Genomic DNA, 21,391 nt, shown 5'->3' with positions numbered 1-21,391 from the left:
TTGCCTTCATTTAACGCGTGCTGCATAGCTGAATTACATATATTTCTCGTACACGGTACATCGCACACATTAGTAGTAAACATTCGGGACAGCCTCGGCAACATCTATACCGCGCAATGTGTCAGAAAAAAAGCAAAATAAATTAGAGAAAATTATTTTAAATATTTTTTAAATTTAATTTTATTAAATATTTTTTTATTAATTCACATTTACATTTCTTCCGTTACTAAATTTTACGCATTACGTTTATGCGTTATTGTCGAACACCATTAATTGCTCTTCCACCATTTTTACTTTGCCATTATTAAAAGCAAACAATATTTATGGCATTTTTACGTCAATCCAAATATGAAATAAAGCTTGGTATGACCGTTGGTATTTCCGTCGATACCATCGTTAACTTTACGTAACAAAAGGACATCTTCAATCCCATACCTGTTACATTTATTTCTCAATGTTAATTAAACGAAATGTATATACAAGGACACCGACATTGATTACACAACGATAAATCGTTAATTAATATTGCGCAAGACAATTATTGTGTATAAGCGATTGCACAAATAGCGCGCTTTCGAACCGCGTCATTTACGTAACGAGGTGCACGACGAGCGATAACATACGTTATAGCCACGTGACCGCGCGTCACGATGTTATATGATAAGAACTCTTTCACTTCCGCATTTATCGGCCACGTGAGCGCTTTCTATTTTTCACCGAGAAAGATAAAATAGATGTGAATATTTCGCGAAGAGGTAAATAATGCAGTTCAAACCAGAGTATGTGTCTCAATACACTTGAAAATTTATTTTTGATTTATTATTGAAAAATATTTTTTGCCAAGAGCTCACACAACATAATGTATCTTGAAGCGCTCGAAAATTCGTTCCTAAATTATCAGGAGACTAATCGTTCGCAAAGAGGTATAATAGTAATAATTTTGTGTCCTCAAATATCTTCGAAAATTCGCCCGAGTTAACAGGAGAATATATTTTGCGAAGAGGTCGCGCGGTAATGTAACTTACAAGCGGTAATGTGTCTTGAAACGCTCGAAAATTTGTTTCTAAATTACCAGGAGAATATATTTCGCAAAGAGGTATACGCTATTCGGCGCGTGGTAAGAGGTGGTAGGGACTGAATTCATAGGAAGGCGTGATCGACGGCTAATGTTTACCTAAAATACTTTACGCTGATTGGTTGGATCGTGGATCAATAGAATACACCTCTTTTATAATGGCCGATCCCAACCAATCAGAATGGAGTACTTTATGTACGTATTAGCCATCGGCCATGCCCTCCCACGGATTCAATTCGCACCTCCTTGCACCGAGCAGCTCATACCTCCTCGCGAAATATATTCTCCTGATAATTCAGAAACGAATTTTCGAGCGCTTTGAGACACATTATCGCTCGTGAACGGCATTACCGTGCCACCTCTTCGCAAAATATATTTTCCTAATAACTCAGACTCCGATTTTCGAGGATATTTAGAGATACAATGTTATTACTCATAAACAGCATACCTCTTTGCAAAATATGTTATCCTAATAACTCAGACACGAATTTTTGAAGGTATGTGTACATATATGAAAAGGCGCATATTATTGCTCGTTATTATTTATCTTTTTACACAAAATACATTCTTTTTAATAACTTAAATGAATTTTCGTAGTAAAAAAAGACTACATTACTGCATATTAATCTAAATATTGATAATATCTATCAGCGAATTATTGAAAATATTTTCCTTGCAGATTCTATCAGATTTTATTTTATTATTAAAAAAATTTAGTTATTAAATCTTATTAATTTTTTAATTTATAAAATTACATAAATTTTTTTGCTTTGCTTATCTTCACTTTAATGTATATTAAATCTATCCTATATTCCAAATTTTTTTATTCTTATAAAGCACATATTTTTGACAGCAGTTACAAAATTAACATTTTTCCATATTAGATTTGTATGACATAATAATTAAAATTGCAGTTCTATATATAATATAAAATATAAAATATAAAACATGTAAAATATGACAGCAAAGAGTCAGTTAGAATCCATGCAAAATTAATATAATATAATATGAATCGCGCGCGTGAATCCTCTCTCCATTAGCCTATAGAGAAATTTGATATAGAACTAAGAAATTGAAGAAAGGAACTTTCAGATTTTCGCAGATGGTAACACTGCGAGTACATGTGCGGAGACTACGGCGTCTGCGTGTAACGCATAGATAACAATCCCGATATTCGCAGCTTCTGTCAAAAAACGCTATTGATAGATCACCAGCTGATGCTGCTGGCGGAATCGGCCGCCGATATTGAAATATATTTCAGTAGTTTATAGTTGATTGAGTTTTTTCTCCAACATCTCTTCCGAGAGAATCTGAGGCACATTGTGGGACATCGACGTCCAGTGACGATCACCCAGTGTACATCGGACTTCCTTGACACTCTGGGTAAGTGCGGACTCGTCATATGTCAAGTTATACACCGCATTATTCATCCTAATAATTCCGCATATATGAACTCCAGTCTCGTTCCTTTTTCTGTCGCATTTATTGTGACAAATAACCGCAAGAATTCGATTTTTGCGAATGTACTTCCGCTTTTTATTAGAATAATAATAGTTGACATAATACTAAGGTTGCACACAATATAAATTAGTATCATGTTGCGTGCGAGTTATTTTCATTTTGCGATGCGCGATTCTATTCGCGATTCTCGGCAGATATTTCGCTGCTCGACAACGTGCTCTTTCATCGCGATAAATGTCACGTTAAATCAGCTGATCGCAAGTTCACAGTTCACAGTTAAACACACATAATTTATGATTCTTTATAGATAGTATGCAAACTAAAAAAATTATTTATAAAATGAATGGATATGTGGATGAGATTCTAATACATTTTTTGTATGTATCTTTTTTAATATAAAGAAAGAATTTTTTTAAATAATATATAAAAATAATATATAATATATAAAAACGCTTCAAAAGTATACGCTGATAATACTATATCACTGCAATAGAGCATAGTTGAGTTATGTAGTAATTATTCAAATAGATATGACTGCTTCCATAAAGATAATTTCAGCTTACTCTTAAATTTTTAATGCCAAGTTGCGTTAATTTTATCTTTAAAATTGTAACTTCGTAAGAATTATTTCGTAACATTCCAATTAGTATGCAATGAATTACATTAATATTTATATATTCAAGGATTATTTAATCTTAATTGCATTACAGCTATTGGAATAGATAGCCATTTGCTAATAATCTTGATAAAAAGAGAAAATTAATCTGATATATCGACTGAATCTCATCCGCGATACAGAACATTATGCAATAGATTGGGAGAAATATAGATAGAGTAAAATCAATTTGAACGGTTCGACCGACGATTGGCGATTTGTCTATCGCTCATATATGTATGTATGTGAATATGTATTCAAATGTATCTTCGATAAGATTCTGTTCAACGAACGTCACATTTATAACGCTATTATAAGATGTCAGTGCCCGTTGTAACATAATAATTGAATTCGTCGCACACGCAATCGAGTCAATTGACATCATGGAAAATTCCCTATCCTTGAGAGAAATGACTTCCCAAGATGATACGAATGCGTCAAAATACATATGATTGAATAGATTGATTCGGAGCTATCATATGTTAGAGGACTGTATGGGAAAAAATTTCAAAAGAGTTCTTCATCTTGCTTTGCACAACGTACGAATGATTCTTTTATATTTTATACTATTATAAAGAATTGTGTTTCATTCAATATCTCTTTTTATCGATAAATCCTTTGACCAATCCGAAATTTGTTAAATTTTTGATCAAAAATATCTACAAAATTTATCTCTCGCACTTATATCATAAAATCTTCTAGTCCCGTTCTGATCCCGTTAGTAAAGGAATTAAAATTAAATGCCCGCGCGTTGATTTTATTTATTTTTATTATTGATTTTTATTTATTATTATGAGGTAAAGTAGAGCAGTTTTTATGGATTAGCCAGAAAAAATATAGATATAAATACATGTATTGATCACAATCACACTATACGTGGCTTTTATGTCAAGATTATATAAAAAAATATCTAGTTTTATGTTATCGTGAGATAAGATATCTAAAATCCATAAAAATAAGATCGAAAAATATTTTACATATATATTTTTACTCGTATATAATATCAATTGCATTATGTGCCTTTCTATCAATAAAAATTGATGATACAGTATATTAAATTTTTTCTCGAAAACGATTTGATTGACAGATGCATAGTAAAGTGCATATATAAAGTGTTTTATGAAACGGCCTTCAAGTTTTGGCATAATATTTTGACTACAGTTTAACGCGTTCTGACAGTATCATGATTAGCACTTGCGATTTAAATAGTTTTGTACTGACACAAATTATCCTCCATTTCTTCGTAATCTTACGAAGATATATCTTTTAAAGGGAGCATTTTGGAATATTTTTTACAATTCTGAAAAGTTTTTGCGTATTTAATTGTGTGGAACAAAAATAATGTTTTCTCCTATGATAGAAATACATATTGCAAAAGTGGAAACTATTTTAATCCGTTTTTTGGTAAATTATTTATATTTTATTTTTAGGTGCGGGACCCTGATACATAATAATAATGGCACAGGATAGCCCAACTTTGCAACCCGCGGAACAATTCAAGTACGTATTCTTATGTAAAATTAATATTTTTATAAAATTTTTCCTTTTTTCTCTTGCTCTTGTAGAATTTAAAATATTTTATAAAATAATTATACACGAAAAATATATTTGAATATATATCGAAATATTTTAAATTCCTCACTGTCTCATATTTTGAATCTTATAAATTTATATTTTGAATCTTAATAAATTTATAAAAAATAAGATTACGCGGATTCCCGCCTTTTTGTTTTATAAACATAGTGATTTAATGTAACAAAATATATCTTTTTCATATATTAAGAGTTTGTTTTTATTTTTTAGGCTTATACCAAAAATCATAAATGGTGGAATTGCTGGAATTATTGGAGTTTCCGTAGTGTTTCCGCTCGATTTGGTTAAAACGAGATTACAAAATCAAGTTATCGGCCCGAGGGGAGAACGGATGTATACTTCAATGCAAGTATTTTTATTTAAGAATTACTGGCTATAAAATATCTAGTTACTATATATTATGTACATTACGAGTCAAAAATAAAAATGAACCAATTAATTATAAGAAAAAGACAAAACGCAATATTTATTTATATAATCTGTTTATTTATTATATTTTCTATTGGATGCATATAAAACTGGGAAATTTATTGTAACCAAATGTAAATAATTTTTTTTTCCAGGTTTGATTGTTTTAAAAAAACTTATAAAGCCGAAGGCTATTTTGGAATGTATAAAGGATCCGCTGTAAATATATTATTGATTACACCCGAGAAAGCTATCAAACTTACTGCCAATGATACATTTAGACATTATCTTTCTCCCGGAGTCGGGTATGTTGTATATTTTTTAAATATTTTTCATGTTATTAAAGAAAGCTTGCTCCTTATATTAGCAACATTAACCGGAATGGAAACTAATCTATAAGAGCTTTGCATGGAACAGCATATATTTTATTAATATTTTAAAATAATTATAAAAAAAGATAAATAGTCTTCTTCTTATATATACTTATAATTAAACATTCCACATAACTCAAGAGGTCTGTTTAATTATAAATTTAGAAGAAAATATTTTTTTTTAATTTTCATTGTTAATCCATTATGGTTGTGAATTATACCCATTAACTACATTTCTCAGATTTTATATATTTAATTTTAATGCCTTTAGTATCCTATATAATAATATATAGACTATTTACTTCTCACTTTTTTTTGTATTTGTATGTTGTTGCCACCAATTATTACACTTTCTGTTGTGAATCTATCAAAAAACCCTAATGTTCACCATTGTATTTTCCTCTATCACATATTTAATATATCCATGTTTTAAAGAAGATTATTCAAAGCTTATGGCAAATAGATCGACATGAAATATATATGATAATTTCTCTATTAAACTTAATATTATCAAATTTATTACGTGGGCTTTTCAATTAGTTATTTGCAAAAGTGATAATTTTACAGAAATATATATGATGCATTTATTCATTTTATGCGATAAACGTTCATCAAATCATCTGTATTAAATTGATATAAAGCAAACAAGCTTACTTATTTGCATCGAGACTATGTATCGTAAATTCTATAATTAACGTCTTCATTTATTTAATTAAATATGCCGAGCGCATGCTTCTGCTTTTAATGAATGAATAGTACGTATATCTATATATGTGAAGTCATATGTCGATAGCAATCGCAGAATGCAAAAGAAACCGAAGAGTTAATCAAGTCGAGTGATGTGCACAATAGAAAGCATATAGATAGGAAAACTGTTAGATTAAAAAAAAATTACATGTTATTTCTTTTTCAAAAAAATCAGATCTATATATACTATCATGTATGATAAGTACATACTATTAATGTATGATAAGTATATGTGTGTATGATTTTTCAACGCGTTTTAAATCTTATCTTTTAAAAAGAACATTATTAAAAGTATTGGATATTTAATAATTCTAAAAATGTAATAATGTAACCATAATGTTTAAAAAAAAAATGTGTATGCAATTGAAAAGCCCCAAAAACTAATGTATTGTTATATCGTAATTTGATAAGAAAAGAACATCATATTTTTTTTGATATACTTATCTTTGCTATTCTAATAACTATTATTGATTTAATGATTCGATAACTATTTACTATACATTTATTATAACACTATCTTTTCCAAGTAAATCATACAAAAATAAACGTTTATTTAATATATCAAACAATTATCAGTAATCAGAGGGTCAGATTAATCAAACATATCTAGAAAAATGAATTTTTGTGCTCTCGCGTTGTTATGTCTTATGTCAGAATCTTATTATCATAAAACATTTTGAAATATATCGTTCTATACTTTTAGACTCTGATGGTACCAATTTGAATATAGATATGCCAGTTTGAAATGATCTGGGAAGCAATACGAGCAACCCATAGCTAGCTAAATTAAATCGCAAGTAATCGAGGAGAGCACGGTAATTTTTTGTTTCCTTTCCCTCTTTTCTCTTTCTTATAGAATATTTTTAGAACAATTCAAGAATTGATGATATATCCAAATTTGTACATACTTAATTCGAAGATTTCAGATAGGAATTAAATATTATCAATTTCTTATGTTTGCTTATAATTTTGTAAGTTTTATTGTAATTTATCTAATCATCATTTGTTTTTATCTGCTTCTCCATACATTCAATTTTAATATATAATTATATAATAATAATTTGCTAAATTTGATTATGTATATTTGAATTACAAGTACAAAAATATCGAACTAAGTTAATAGTTATCAGTTTACTTCATTTGTTGCCAATGTCTTTTTGATGCTCCGCGGTCCATCAGATACTTGATATATTGCTTGTTATGTGATCATGCCAATAACATTGAATAATCTTCCTTAAATTAGGGCTGGTATTCTTTGATAATTATTTTTCAAATTAAAGATTAATTTTGTACTATCGGAGAAAAAATTATGAAGAACTTTGAATATACTTGAAAATTTTGAAAAATTCGAAAAACCGAAAACAAGAATTTTTTTAAACAGGAAACTGCTTCGTGTGAGAAACTTTATTCTTTTTTTTTATGTGCATCGTGTATATTATTATAATATTAAATGTGTATTACATAAAATACAGATCACTCCGATTTGCAGTCTCGCAATTAGTAACACTTAAAAATTGAAAAGAAATTTTTTTTTAAATAATAATAATATTCAGTAATATTGCATATAAGAATATTCAATAATGGATCATTATGGAAATTAGAGTCTGTTTACATTCAGGATATGGAAAATCGATTTTTAAATAGTCGATTGTGCGATTAATCTTCCTCACTTTATTGATAAAATCACTTATAATAAAATCAAATTATTTAAGTGTAAAATAGAAAGTAAAATTTCTTTAAAATTTGATAACCTTTTCGGTTTTTCGAAAATTGATTAATTATGTCTGCCAGTCCTATATAATCTCGTATATTGAGATTTTCCTCAATTTTTCCGTGATCCCAGCACTCTGTTGATCTTTGTTATCCAGACAAAAATTGCCAATAGAACGTGAAATGCTCGCTGGCGGCTTGGCGGGAGCATGCCAAATAATTATTACCACTCCGATGGAACTGCTCAAAATACAAATGCAAGACGCTGGCAGAGTCGCCATGGCAGCTAAAGAAGGTGATACGATGATACGATATTTCAGAAAGTTTTGTTTCTCGCGAATATACGGTTAAATATATGTCAAATATATAGCGAGATTATATATATATATCTAAAAATTCTTTCATTACAATCATATCATTATTATATCTCTTATTTTCTTACGACTTAATATAATTCGAACAAAAATCTTTCTTGATTCTTTTTAAAATATCTAATAAACCGATAAATATTGCCATGTCGACTGTAAATTTTGTAGCAAAATGATTGAATGTGATATCTTATATATATATATATATATATATATATATATATATATATATATATATATATATATATATAAATTACGACAAAAATTAATTCTTTGCGACAAAAATCATACCTTTTATTTATGTGATGACCTATTGTTATTTCTTTTAAATTATTCAACAATTTAATTTCTATAATTATATTATCTCATGAAATAAATTAGTTAATTTTAATTCTATGTACATTAATATGTATATATATATATATATATATATATATATATATATATATATATATATATCATTGATAACGAGATGTAACCCGAGAATCTACATTTCAAGGATCACATACTCTTTCAGTTTTCAAAAGACTTTGAATAGAAAGAATTCTTTTTATTATTTTTGAAATTTTCTTTTTTTATTTCATTTTTGAGCTTATTTTCATTCTTTATTAGCATCTTCTATAGAAATAGGACAATTATGACCCTCTTTAGGAATTAAACCATTTAATCCATTTTCGATTAATAAATACAATTATTTTAATTTCTTCAAGAATAATAATTACTTGATTTCATCATACAAATTTAATTTTTTCTCTTTATGTATAAAAATATAATTTTTTTTTAATCATGCAATATGCACATTGTAAGATAGCTAAAAAATCAAAAGATGTATCTAATTTGATTTTCCTCAATTCATGTATAAAAAAAATAATGGTAATAATAGATATAAAAAATAAAGTAATCTCATCGCAAAATTTTGCCCTCATTTCAAGATTATTATACTTTTATCTAAAAAATCACATTATTTTTTACTAAATGAGAATTATATTGTTACCTTAATGAGAATTATATAGTTCTTTATTGTTGCAGCGGGTAAAGTGATACCGAAGGTATCTGCTTGGTCCTTAACGATGGATCTACTTAAGAAACGAGGTATACTTGGGCTGTATCAAGGAACTGGCGCTACGGCACTCAGGGACGTTACATTTTCCGTTATTTATTTTCCTCTATTCGCCAGGCTGAATGATCTCGGCCCGAAGCGAGAAGACGGTTCATGTAAGCGTGTTCAGTAATTGTGTCATGCTATCAGATATGCGATCGGTTCTAAACGAGAGTGAATTAAGTGTAGCATTCTTCTCATAGCTGTATTCTGGTGTTCATTCCTTGCCGGATGTGCAGCCGGTTCAACGGCCGCATTAATGGTCAATCCATTTGACGTAATCAAAACTAGATTGCAAGTTATCAAAAAAGCACCTGGTGAACCAACGTACGATGGAGTATTAGACTGCATAACGTGAGTTTAACTGAAATCAAATATATATTATATTCATTAGTCGTTAAATTTATCTTCAAGATATCATGGATCAGTTCTATAAATTCTTATATTTTTAAATCTCGAATTGTAATAAAAAAGATAAGTAAAATATCTTGCAATAATTATACTCTTGATTTGTAGGAAGACATTTAAAAACGAAGGACTGACAGCGTTCTTCAAAGGTGGTGCTTGCCGAATGATCGTCATAGCTCCATTGTTTGGAATTGCGCAAACCGTTTATTATCTCGGAGTCGCCGAGTGGCTGATGGGATTGAAATGAAATCGCCATATCGTGCCGATATTGTGCCGATATCGTGCCGTTCAAATACTCTAAGAAAATCGACAATAATTGTTGTAGATGTAGTTGTATTATGGCTTGAAGGAACCCGCACTACAAAAAAAATATCATTGTTAAACGGAACTACGCGATCGCTTATATGTAAGAAAAAGTAAAAGGTTGTGTATAAATTGCCGTAATTCTCGCAGGTCGCGAATTATAACGGATTCATAGTTGAATGAGATATATAATCCTATCTTTCATGCTCTCATAAAGTCATTAAAAAATTATTAATTAAATACAATGGAATCCTTGCGTATGTATATATACGTTTGTCTTAAACACTGTTTTTGCAATGCAGATAGAATTATAAATTTCCAATCATAGTACATATTGTTTAATACTGAAGTCATTTTCCAATATAATAATGATTTCTCATCTTCCTTGTGTTTTGTAGTATATATTACGCGAAATCCTGCCCTTCTCCGTCCCGCTCTATCTATTGTAATTTGTCGACAGACCTACGATATACATACATTGGGATCTTTATTGTATATCTACCAAACTAGCCAATTATATAGTCAATTATATATGTACATTAAAGACTTTAATCAGATTTATCGTGATATTTTTTAAAACAATTTAATTTAGAATGAAATAATACAATATTTTGTTAAAGCTCATATTTCTGTTATCTATATTTTTTTTATTTTTATCTTATTACATCAAGAGAGATAAGAAAATGTTATCTTTATGACTATGTGTAATATAATAAAAATTACAGGATCTTTAAAAAATGTAATTGGTCTTTTTTCTCATTTTATTTCTTTTATACCTTTCATATTTTTTACCCCTTTTGTAATGTCACACTTGGATTTTAATGGCAGGCTGCAATCTCTTCTCATTGATCAATGATTTGAAAAAAATTATTATATAAATAGAAGATAGAGGATACAAATAAATAAATTAATATTATTTAAACATTCATTATTTAATTAATTATGTAGGAATTACATTTTTGCATAATTTTATAGAATTATTTAATTTATTCTTGTATAAAAAAATTTGTGATACCAGGTATTTTATTCGGATTTTGCGTTTTGTTACTTATAAACTGTGGAATAAACGTGGATATCGCATATATACATTCGTCTTTGCACAAATGTATAAGAATTTACAGCCTTGCTACAGTAGTACGAGATATAAAACGTATGTCAATTATATATTTAATTTAATACTTATGGCCATTAAAGTAATATAATCAAATTTTAATACTAATTCTATTTAATATTTAATTATAATGTATATATACGTAATTTCGTTTAATATACCGGTTGTAACGTATTATGCCGTTGTACATCGTTAACAGTAATATAATCTGTTTACACATTAACTTGTGATACAAGATTATATATAATGGCAGAGACTACTTATAGATCTAATAATTATAAATCTAATTATTAATAATACAGACTCTTTATTATAAAAAATTCAACTTAATTTTAACGATACCTAAAAAGTCTAAAAAGGCCTTTTGGTTTACTAATGACATAATGACACGCAATAAGATTTATAATAAATATTGAGCGTACCCGATTGAAAACAAAGTCATTCTTCTTGAGAAGTTTTTCAAAAGAACAATCATTATTAAATTTTCTTGGAGACAATAAAATGGTAAAATTTTTCTTTTATGTATTACATAAGATTTGTGTAGCAAAACTTACATACTTTTTTTTACAATTTTTATTTATTTATAAAAAAATAAAATAATAAAAACTGCATTTTTGCACTTATTTTATTTGTATCTTTTTTGTGTGTAATTAAAAAAATCCTCTTTTTTCTTTTCCTTTTTCTATAATTTTTTCAATAATGCTGTGTGTTGCATGTGTATGTTTACTTTATTATATAAATTATCTCTACATTTTTCTTATTTAGTGATAAAAAAAATTATATTCCATTAAAAAATTTGAAGCCGGGTACTTCTCATGTAAATAACAATAAAGAATTTCGTGTATCGTTATCACATATGTCAAAAATACATAAATGCATATGACAAATCCAAAATGTCTACAATTATCTGCTAAATTAAATTACTTTCCTGCCGATATGGCGTTTATTATATTTTTAATGTAAAAGCAGAAAAATATGTGACTATTACATGATATACAGATTTTACCTCGTGTATATAAGTATGACGACTGAGTATTGTTACATTACATTGCACTTATAAAGAAATTTTCTTTAAGTATCTTTCTATATTATTCTTATTAAATACATGCGCGATTTATGTTAAAAGGTTATTGAAAAATTTCTTGCGTATATATCGATAACGATAATCTTTATCATTATTTTTGCTCTAATAAAAAATTCTATAAAATCTCATAATAAAATTAAAATTTGTTCTTGTGTGTATAAAATAAACTAACTAAGCATTTTTTCGTAAAGTTAAGAAATCTGTTGATGTTATTATCATCTCAAGATTCTTACACAAATGGAAGAATAGACTTCTTTTGGAAGGCACGATATACTCTTCATAATACCAGAATCTTAAATATAACTTTTGTTTTTTCGTCTATGTCTATGACATTGCACGATTTCTCTGCACTCGGATAGAAATTTATTAATTTATCCTAATATAATAAGTCTTGCATCAGGGTACACATTAACTGCAACATACAATAATTTTTGTAAGTTGTATTTGTCAAAAACAAAAAAAAGATTTCCATGTTTGAAATATCGTACAAATATAAAGCAAAAATTTTTATCTAACATTTTTAATAAACAAGAAAAATTTTTGATTTTTATGTTAAAAAAATTTATTATACTTTCAAAAATATTGTTAGTGTTCAAAAAACGAAATGTGCAGTTAAAAGAAGATTTTCATCTTTTTTAATTCTTAAAAAATAAAAATTAAGTCACTATTCTATCTCGGTTTTTTTATCACTCACCTCATATTGTAATGAATAACCGGTTTTCGATAGAGTTCGAAAGCGCTTCCTCTTTGCTCTCGGCTACCAGCCAGATCTAGGCCGCTGGGTTCTCTATTATGTCCAGGATTAGCAGACGGATAAACTGAACCTGCGGGACCGTGGGGATTATTACCATGTATATATCCATTGTGATTTGTGTTGTTTCGATTATGCGTCAGTCCAAAATTGATTTGACCGGCACTGTTGCTATGAGAATGCGCGGTAGTCACTGGCGGGCTGGAGTGAGAGTGCGCGTGGCTATGACTAAGACTATGGCTGTGCGTCGGCGTCGCGAGATGATTTAGATTGTGATGTGAATTCACGAGATTGCTCTCATTGTAACGACCGGGCGGCGGAATGTTGTAGTAATACTGGTTACTATTACGTTGCACATTATTTTCTACCTGAACGAAAATAAAAGTTCATAATGTTACATATATCTATATAGAACGTGCGCGTTTAAAAAGAAGTAATTATTTATAACACAATTACCCCATTATGTACATGCGACGTGGCAATGGAATAACTCTTCGAGTGTTGATACGAATTATTCCCATCATTCCCGTTGTTTTCTGTTTGTCCAACAGATGCTTGAGGTGGTCTATAATTTTTTGGCTTTGGAGGTGGGATCGGTTTGTAGGTGCCTCCTGGTTTATTTTGCGACATTGGTATCGATTTGTAATCGGTGGACCGACTATAATATACCAAAAACGATAATTTTATACTAACTTATGTTGGTAAAAGAAAAGAAGAAAAAATTGGAATTTAAAATAAGTTACATGTTAATTCTATATAAAATTATTTTACAGAAAAAAAATAATTAAAAAAAAACAAGAAAAAATTTTTATAACCGCTTTTTATAGAAGAATATATAAATAATACATAAATATAGAATTTTCTATTTAAGCTTCATGTGATTAGCGATTTAAATATCAGTATATTTTCATATTGTTATTGGCTATATACCTATATTTGGCATAATCGGTTCGCGTTTGAGCATCATGCGTAGAAGTGGATTGAACTTGAGATTTTGTTAATCTGTATGGATCGTGCGCTCTCACTGACATATTACTGCTTTTGAGATCATCAGGTACATTCGGACCCAAACGACCTGTCGATGCGTTTAAGTTCACCGCTCCATAATTCGTATTTCCATTGGTATTGTTGTATGAATCGTATGAGGACATACTATCATAACTTCCCTATGTATGCAAACATAAATTTATTTTGCGATCAAACAGCTATCGTTTTTAATTACAATACGCAGATCTCCATACTCAAAAATTATAACGTGTGTCTCTTTTCTTTAAAAAGCTTATTTTTTATATACGATTTCTAATCATATATACAATTATATATAAATATATAGCTTAATAATAAAAAAAATAATAATAATAGATCGACGTTTACCGCTTTCGGTTGCGCTCGTTCGAGAGACGATGTGGCATTTGCTTTGTGAGGAGTCGCATTGATATAATTCCCCATATCCAGAACCGGATCAATTTTGTTTACTCCTAGTCGCTCCTGCGCGGACCGTCCTATAGTTCCCCGCGGCGTTTGATTAATCGGCTTCACGTTTCGATCAACTCGCGGCGGTAGATCTGGAGGACTGTGATGAGGAGATCTAGGTTCAGAGGAACCACCCAGGTATTCTGGCGAACCAGATTGATTGCTCATTTGACCAGATAATGAGAAACCATACTTGCTGTCCCCCATCCCGCCTTGGGATCTTCTTTTTTGCTGCTCAAACGATTGCTACGAATAAGCATATCAATTAATTATACGCAATAATTATTCGTTCGAAGTACAATTTAAAAAGATACTCTATATTAATTCACTAAATTTCAATCAATCTATCAAAAATTAATTCAGAAATAGAAAAAAAGGATGCTTTAAGTTTATATGAAAACTAGTGTTTTCCAGTTCTAGTTTCTTAAAAAATTAAAACAGGAATTTATTCAACGAGACATTATAAATTCTTATTTGTGTAAATTAATTTCAAGATGTATAATTCGCTTTCTTTGGTTTGAATCTAAAAGCATACATTACCTGATAATTCGTCGAATACGGTGGCGGTGCAGTGGTGTCATCTTGAGTAGCAATACTGGGGTCAGAACTGCTCTTTAGCCGCGATGGTGGACCCAAAGTGCCAGGAATGACGGGTGCCGGACTCAATTCCAAATCGCTTTCCGGGGAGGAAGCGTAGGAGAGGCGAGAAGTCATCGGGAATAGGAAATCATCCGAGAGAGCTTCTTCCGGCTACGAGCGCAGACGACAAAGGACATAATGTTACGCAAACGATACATAAGTACGTGAATTAACAATTAACAATGAATGTATTTGTGTTATTTGCGCGTGTATGTATTGCAGTATCAAAATGTTTACAATCAATAAAATGCAATGAATAAATTATTTTATTATTTATATTTTGAGAGCTTTGTATCGCATTAAAATTCAATAATTGAGTATTTAAAAGAAAAAGAGATCATAAATTAATGAATGATTTACGAAGAAGCAAAATATAAGTAATAAGTATTAGTATCAGCATTCATACATTCAAAAGCACATACAAAACATATATTGAAAACTAATATCACCTATATAATTTGTTCAAGTTCTTTTGAAAATAATGATAAATTTTCAAAAGTAATTTTTGTATAATCTGTGAAAAAATTCTTTTTTGATTAGCTTGCTTAAAAAAATATTTCCAAATTTTAATTTGGAATTTTAATAGAAACAAACTGAAAAAATAAAAAAACGTATTTTTATCGTATCTTTTCAAAATCTTTTTGCTAATATTATTTATAATATAACAGAATGATAAAAACATCTAAGTTTTTCTTTTCCTTTTTTTTGTAATTAAACTACAAAACTTTTTTATTTTTTGCATTAATCATTTAATCTGTAATTGGAATTGTTGATAAGTTGAGATTAATTTTGAGGAGAGCAAATAGATTATAGATAAAGTCATGCAAACTAAAGAAAAGCACATAAAGTCGAGCATGCAGTCTTAACCCTTTAACTACTTTAAGCAAGTATTATTTTTCTGCAATTTGCATGGAGCAATCAAATCTGCTTGGGTCCACCACTCAACTAATTTAGTTCTTCTATATGCAATGTTGTCATAATAAAAAAATATTATAAAAATTAATTAAATATAAAAATATTATCAGAATGGCATTTTAATACTCTAAAAATAAAATGTTTATTAAAAGATTATAGTAAATTAATTATTATATGTAAAACTTTATTAAAGAGCGCGCTGATCATGTATATTGTATATAATTTTCTAAATTTCACAGTTAAAGGGTTAAAAGCAGGAGCAGAAATTTATATATAGCCGAAAAATTGCTCACGGATGACATTTGAGTTGAAAGGCGGAAGTGGCGGAAGTTTTTCTACAAAAGATGTCGATAAAATTGGTGACTGATGATGCGACAAGAGCACGTCATGATTTTTATTCTCGTCGTAATATATGTTATTGTTGGAAAACGGAGGTAATGGAAGGGCGGGAGATGGAGTATGAGCGTGTACAGATGGATGCGACAAGTCCCACACCGTGTATTGACTATATATCGACTATAACGAAAAGAATTGCCATATAATTTAGTGTATATACGAGCGACGAAGAGAAATCGTGGTATTCGTGAGAAGTGCGAAAATAGGAGAAAGAGAAAGTCAAAAAACGATATATTTCTTTTAGTTGGTTTTTTGACTTGCTGTTTATATGTTTAAAGAATAAAATGAAATAAAATAATATACACGCATCTTGAGAAGACACAAAATTCATTATATAAAATCGACTACTTCCTTACCTTGGTTTGACTCATCCATAGCAAGCCTTGCTGCTGGCGGTCGATGAGCTCTCTGAGCTTCCGGTACCAAGCTTCCGGCGCATTGAGAGTAATCACCGCGCTAAACACGTGTCCCCAGATTTTATCGAGCTTCTGACATTGTTCTAGAAGCTTCTTACTGCTCTTGTGTGCTGATCTGTAATTATACGTCGCGTATAAAAGACAGCAATATAATTGCAGTATTATCTTGCTAGATCATTCTTACTTTGGTATGCCAGCTCTCATCTCCTTGATGACTTGCTTCGTCTCGGCCTTCAGGAAGATAACAATTGGATAAAACTGGGCGTAATTTAAGCGATCCACGGCATTCGGAGTAATGTCCAGTAACGCATGTTTGCTCCTTTCCATTACCTCTCTGATAGCGCTTAAGCGGATAATACCTGATGTTTTAGTATTTTTTCCCGTACCATCCTCCATTTGGCTTTCCATTTCTACAAAATTGAATATCCAATCATTAGTAATTTGCTTTGACAGAGTAAACTTTGCATAATGACTCGATAAAGATGTGAGTAAATAAATATATTACTCACGTGGGGAAGTAAATTTATCAGGGAAATCCTTAAGAAGTTTTTCCCTTGCGAGATCAGCTACGGGCCCAAAGAGAACAACGGGCCTAATAAATCCGGGATGTCGTAGGATCACACGCTCGTAAGCTGGAAACTTACTAACGCTATCGGAAAACACCACATCGTCCCAATGATCCTAAAGTATATTTACAAGAAATATGAAAATATTGATCTCATCAATATTATCAGTATTATTAACGTAAAAAAGTTAAATTTTTCGATTTAATGCTTATAACAAGATATCAAAAGACATAATAATTTTGTAAAGAGAAAAAAGAAAAAATTAATTAAAAAGAAAAAATATATACATACATATATATATATAATTTTTCTTTTTTAAGGTAAACGAGAAAATTGCATGCGTACCCTTCCCAAAGATTTTGATCGTCTATGGCTATTTCTTCTTCTTCTGAAAAAGCTACCTCTGCTTTCGCTAGCACTCATCTCCTTCTTCGTAGCGTTAAATTGCGCGGTTGCGAGTTCTTCAGCGCGGGCCTTATTAGGTATAATGCCCTTCTGTACCTCTTGGTTGTTTCGTCCAATTCGAAAAACCTGCCAGGATCCTACGACACCGTTGTGAAGGGTATCCACCACATGGAAGACATCTCCGCTACGAAAACTCATTTCACCTTTCTGTGGTTGCTCGTAATGAAAATGAGTCCTATGCAGAAATACACATCAATTTTAATCAAGCCAAAAAAAATTAACGCTAATTAAAATTAGTTATATAATGTTCTTTTATATATATATATATATATATATACACACTATATATTATATAAATACTACTATAATATATATATATACACTTTCATATATATATATATATATATATATATATATATATATATATATATATATAGTTGTTAATATAATTAATATTCGAAGATTATAGAATAATTTACACATATCATGTATAAATGTTACTTACTTTATATGAAAAGAGTCGCCTCTGCCCGATGCAATGATCTGATCGTATTCCTGACGTCGATGTTGTACGATAAGATCGATCTGTTCTTGTAAGCTAAGAAGAAACAGCACAGCCTCTTCTCTCGTTACTCCTTTCATATCCATATCATTTATCTGCAACAATTTTGCACATGTAATCACATATTACAATACCTATCTATAAAAATCCAATTTTTTTTTCTAAAATCTGTATAACTTTGAATCCTAAGTAAACTATTAACTAAATGTATGCATTTTCTCCTTATATTTTACTTCAATAAAATATACTCCAATATATTTAAACTCGGATTTTTACTACTTCAATAAGATAAGTTTTTAAAGATTTTTTAGATAAAAACAAATATATTATTGGATCTATTATTGATAATATTGATTTCACTTATATTTGATTTACTTTATCATTTCCAAACTTCTCAATAATACGAATCTAAGCATTGTCTAATTTGCCTGAATGTAAGATACATTTTGATATATACTCAATATAAATTGCGTAACTGACCTTTAAGATTTTATCTCCTGGTTGAAGACCTTGAAGAGACGCAGGACTTCCCGCTTGAACTGCAGTCACAAAGACGCCGGTTTCGTTACCGCCACTTAATCGCACCCCTACAGATCCTTCCTTTTGAAAAGTAATAAATCGAGGATCCGGCCTGTAAATAATAAAGAAAACGTTGCGTATGAAATAATATAAACCCATTAAAAAAAATTTAATTCTTTATAAACTTACATAGGCTGCTTTGTTCGAGGTGAAACTGAATCTTCATCATACAGTTGTCTGCGCGTACTATAATAATCTATAAAAGAAAACAGTATGTTAATAAAACTTATATAATAGAATAACAAAAATAAATAATATTAAAAATTACAAATAAAATTTTCAAAAAATAATACTCAAAATTTCTCGATAAAGAAAAAAAAATTGACTCAAGATTTAATTGATAAAGAAAGAATAAAAATGTATAATATATAAATAAAACAAATATATTTATAATTTCATTTATTATATAACTTCAATTATTTTAAAACATCTTAAAACACATACCTTCTGGTCTAGGCGGAGGTGGCCTAGGTGGATCTACAGTGGGCGTAGCTGGTAGATCCAATTGACTCAAAGACACGTCCATCAGTGGACCTCGCGAACGACCTCTCGGCACAAGATTACTCTTGTCATCCAAGGGTTGCCTCGTAGGTGGCGGAACATATAAGTTTTGACTACTGTAACTCGCACCCGACAGATAATCACCGCTATCCCCTTTACTTTGTTGCTGTACGTGGCAACATGAACTGTCCCGTGTAATTACAATCGAGAGCCTATCTTTACACTGATCCATCAGCTTTCTAGCTTCCTTCAAACTCATATTATCGGCAGCGACACTGCCTATTCGGGTTAACACGTCCCCGGTTTTCACTCCAATATTTTCTCGCGTAACCTCCTTTACGTACAATCGACATCCCAGCACTATGCCAAAGTCTAGAAATCGAGAGAACATCATTGTCACATATCTTGTTTTACGGTTTAAAAATAAACAAAAATGCAAGAAAAAATGAAAATAAAAAATTAAATTATAAAAATTAGATTAAAGAATTAAATTCTTTTTTAATAAAATTTTGAACTATTTGTTGTAAATTCTATAAATTAAATTCTAATAAGTTAAATTATTATAATTGTGTTAATATAGTTGTGTTTTAAATTCTCTCTCTCTCTTTCTCTTTAAAGTTAGATGTCTCGACAGTTAAACATTAGACATTGTACAAATTTTTGGTCACTGTTATGTGTTCTAATTATACGTACCGTCCTTTTTATTGTTTCGCGTGAGCGTGAGTCGATGACTCTGAGATGCAATGCTGCCTAAGCAACCGGGTGAATTCGAAAAAGCTCTTCGTTTAACAACCAACAAAACGGTAGAACCGGAATCCCGCAGGACCCGTACAGCAGCTCCATAATCGGCTCCTTCCAATGATACTCCATTGGCGGAGATGATACGGTCGTTAACTCTGTATAAACCGGACAATAATTTGACTTATTATATCAAAATAAGCAACGGAAGTGAACAAAAAATTGAGACTATTAAAAAAATAGTGTGAAATGCGGATATATTCTTTTTAATTCTCTACAAAATGCTAATACTTTGTCAAAAATTAAAAGTATTTATCGTAATGTAAGAAAAATAATAAATAAATGTTTTTAATGTAATATAAAAGAAAAGAAATGTATGTGTGAGTATACTTTAGCTTTCTTAAGTATTAAGCATTATAAAAGAAATAATTTGACTTGTATGATAAACGTACTGTAATTTTCCTTCAGCTGGACCGGCTTTCAGTACATCGGAGATTGCGATCGCTGGATCACCATTAGTAAAATGAGGATTATCGCGACCTCCTGACACAGCTATACCAAAGCCGTAACCGGGAACTCTTGTGACTGTAACATGGTGAATCTCCCATCCTCTGTCTGCAGTCTAGACAAAAGTGTGGACAAGAGATTATGTATGTGATAATCTTAAAAAATGCAAAAATTTCATCAATAATTAGACAAATATCATTATATAATTCATTACAATAAAATTTTTTATAATCAAGCTTTTCTCTATCTAAAAAGATTGTTCCTATTTTATTATATATATAACGTTAAACATATGCATATTCCTCTTTTATCATCGCAAAAATACAATTTAAAAACAATTGTTTAATATTTTAATTTATTCAAAAATTAATTAATTATATTTCTTCAATTCTTGTACTTATATTTTATGTATAATAGTATTTTATTCCCATATATAAGATAATAATAGCAAAATAAAAATATTTTTAAAAAGATTGATATATGTACATATATTATTATATAATATAGTCCAACTTCTTCTGGCCAATGTCATTATGCAAATGTCTCGTTT

At 29.8% G+C, this 21,391-nt stretch overlaps 2 protein-coding genes across 12 annotated transcripts in view; one reads left to right on the top strand and one right to left on the bottom strand.

Annotated features, from left to right (window-relative positions):
* The first annotated feature begins 2,206 nt into the window (after positions 1 to 2,206).
* Positions 2,207 to 10,941, top strand: LOC126853235 (mitochondrial glutamate carrier 1-like). The gene is made up of 8 exons (XM_050598831.1): positions 2,207 to 2,458; positions 4,622 to 4,691; positions 4,995 to 5,129; positions 5,348 to 5,497; positions 8,179 to 8,315; positions 9,418 to 9,603; positions 9,691 to 9,841; positions 10,004 to 10,941. Exons 2-8 carry the CDS (start codon positions 4,648 to 4,650, stop codon positions 10,140 to 10,142), a joined length of 942 nt encoding a protein of 313 aa, XP_050454788.1. The 5' UTR covers positions 2,207 to 2,458; positions 4,622 to 4,647; the 3' UTR covers positions 10,143 to 10,941.
* A 168-nt stretch (positions 10,942 to 11,109) lies between these two features.
* Positions 11,110 to 21,391, bottom strand: part of LOC126852962 (tight junction protein ZO-1) — a 44,193-nt gene continuing 33,911 nt past the window's right edge. For all 11 annotated transcript variants that reach the window (XM_050598268.1, XM_050598266.1, XM_050598267.1 and 8 more), the window contains 16 exons: positions 20,787 to 20,956; positions 20,290 to 20,492; positions 19,540 to 19,968; positions 19,225 to 19,291; positions 18,997 to 19,147; positions 18,460 to 18,611; positions 17,895 to 18,189; positions 17,493 to 17,664; positions 17,168 to 17,393; positions 16,924 to 17,098; positions 15,158 to 15,367; positions 14,519 to 14,863; positions 14,075 to 14,310; positions 13,601 to 13,802; positions 13,088 to 13,512; positions 11,110 to 12,805 (listed from right to left, as the gene is read on the bottom strand). In XM_050598268.1, coding sequence (XP_050454225.1) covers positions 12,802 to 12,805; positions 13,088 to 13,512; positions 13,601 to 13,802; positions 14,075 to 14,310; positions 14,519 to 14,863; positions 15,158 to 15,367; positions 16,924 to 17,098; positions 17,168 to 17,393; positions 17,493 to 17,664; positions 17,895 to 18,189; positions 18,460 to 18,611; positions 18,997 to 19,147; positions 19,225 to 19,291; positions 19,540 to 19,968; positions 20,290 to 20,492; positions 20,787 to 20,956 — 3,462 coding nt within the window. In that variant the 3' untranslated portion in view covers positions 11,110 to 12,801. The remainder of the gene's footprint in view (positions 12,806 to 13,087; positions 13,513 to 13,600; positions 13,803 to 14,074; positions 14,311 to 14,518; positions 14,864 to 15,157; positions 15,368 to 16,923; positions 17,099 to 17,167; positions 17,394 to 17,492; positions 17,665 to 17,894; positions 18,190 to 18,459; positions 18,612 to 18,996; positions 19,148 to 19,224; positions 19,292 to 19,539; positions 19,969 to 20,289; positions 20,493 to 20,786; positions 20,957 to 21,391) is intronic.

This window comes from Cataglyphis hispanica, chromosome 11, assembly GCF_021464435.1.
Source record: "Cataglyphis hispanica isolate Lineage 1 chromosome 11, ULB_Chis1_1.0, whole genome shotgun sequence".
Classification (NCBI taxonomy): domain Eukaryota; kingdom Metazoa; phylum Arthropoda; class Insecta; order Hymenoptera; family Formicidae; genus Cataglyphis; species Cataglyphis hispanica.
The sequence above is the reverse complement of the archived record's forward strand: the minus strand, read 5'-3'. Positions and strand labels throughout refer to the sequence as shown.

Excerpts from the sequence above, each read along its gene's own strand:
- LOC126853235 (XM_050598831.1), top strand. The coding sequence starts at position 4,648 with ATGGCACAGGATAGCCCAACTTTGCAACCCGCGGAACAATTCAA. Across the intron at positions 5,498-8,178 it reads TATCTTTCTCCCGGAGTCGG|ACAAAAATTGCCAATAGAAC; the intron begins GTATGTTGTATA and ends TTTGTTATCCAG. Across the intron at positions 9,604-9,690 it reads GAAGCGAGAAGACGGTTCAT|CTGTATTCTGGTGTTCATTC; the intron begins GTAAGCGTGTTC and ends TTCTTCTCATAG.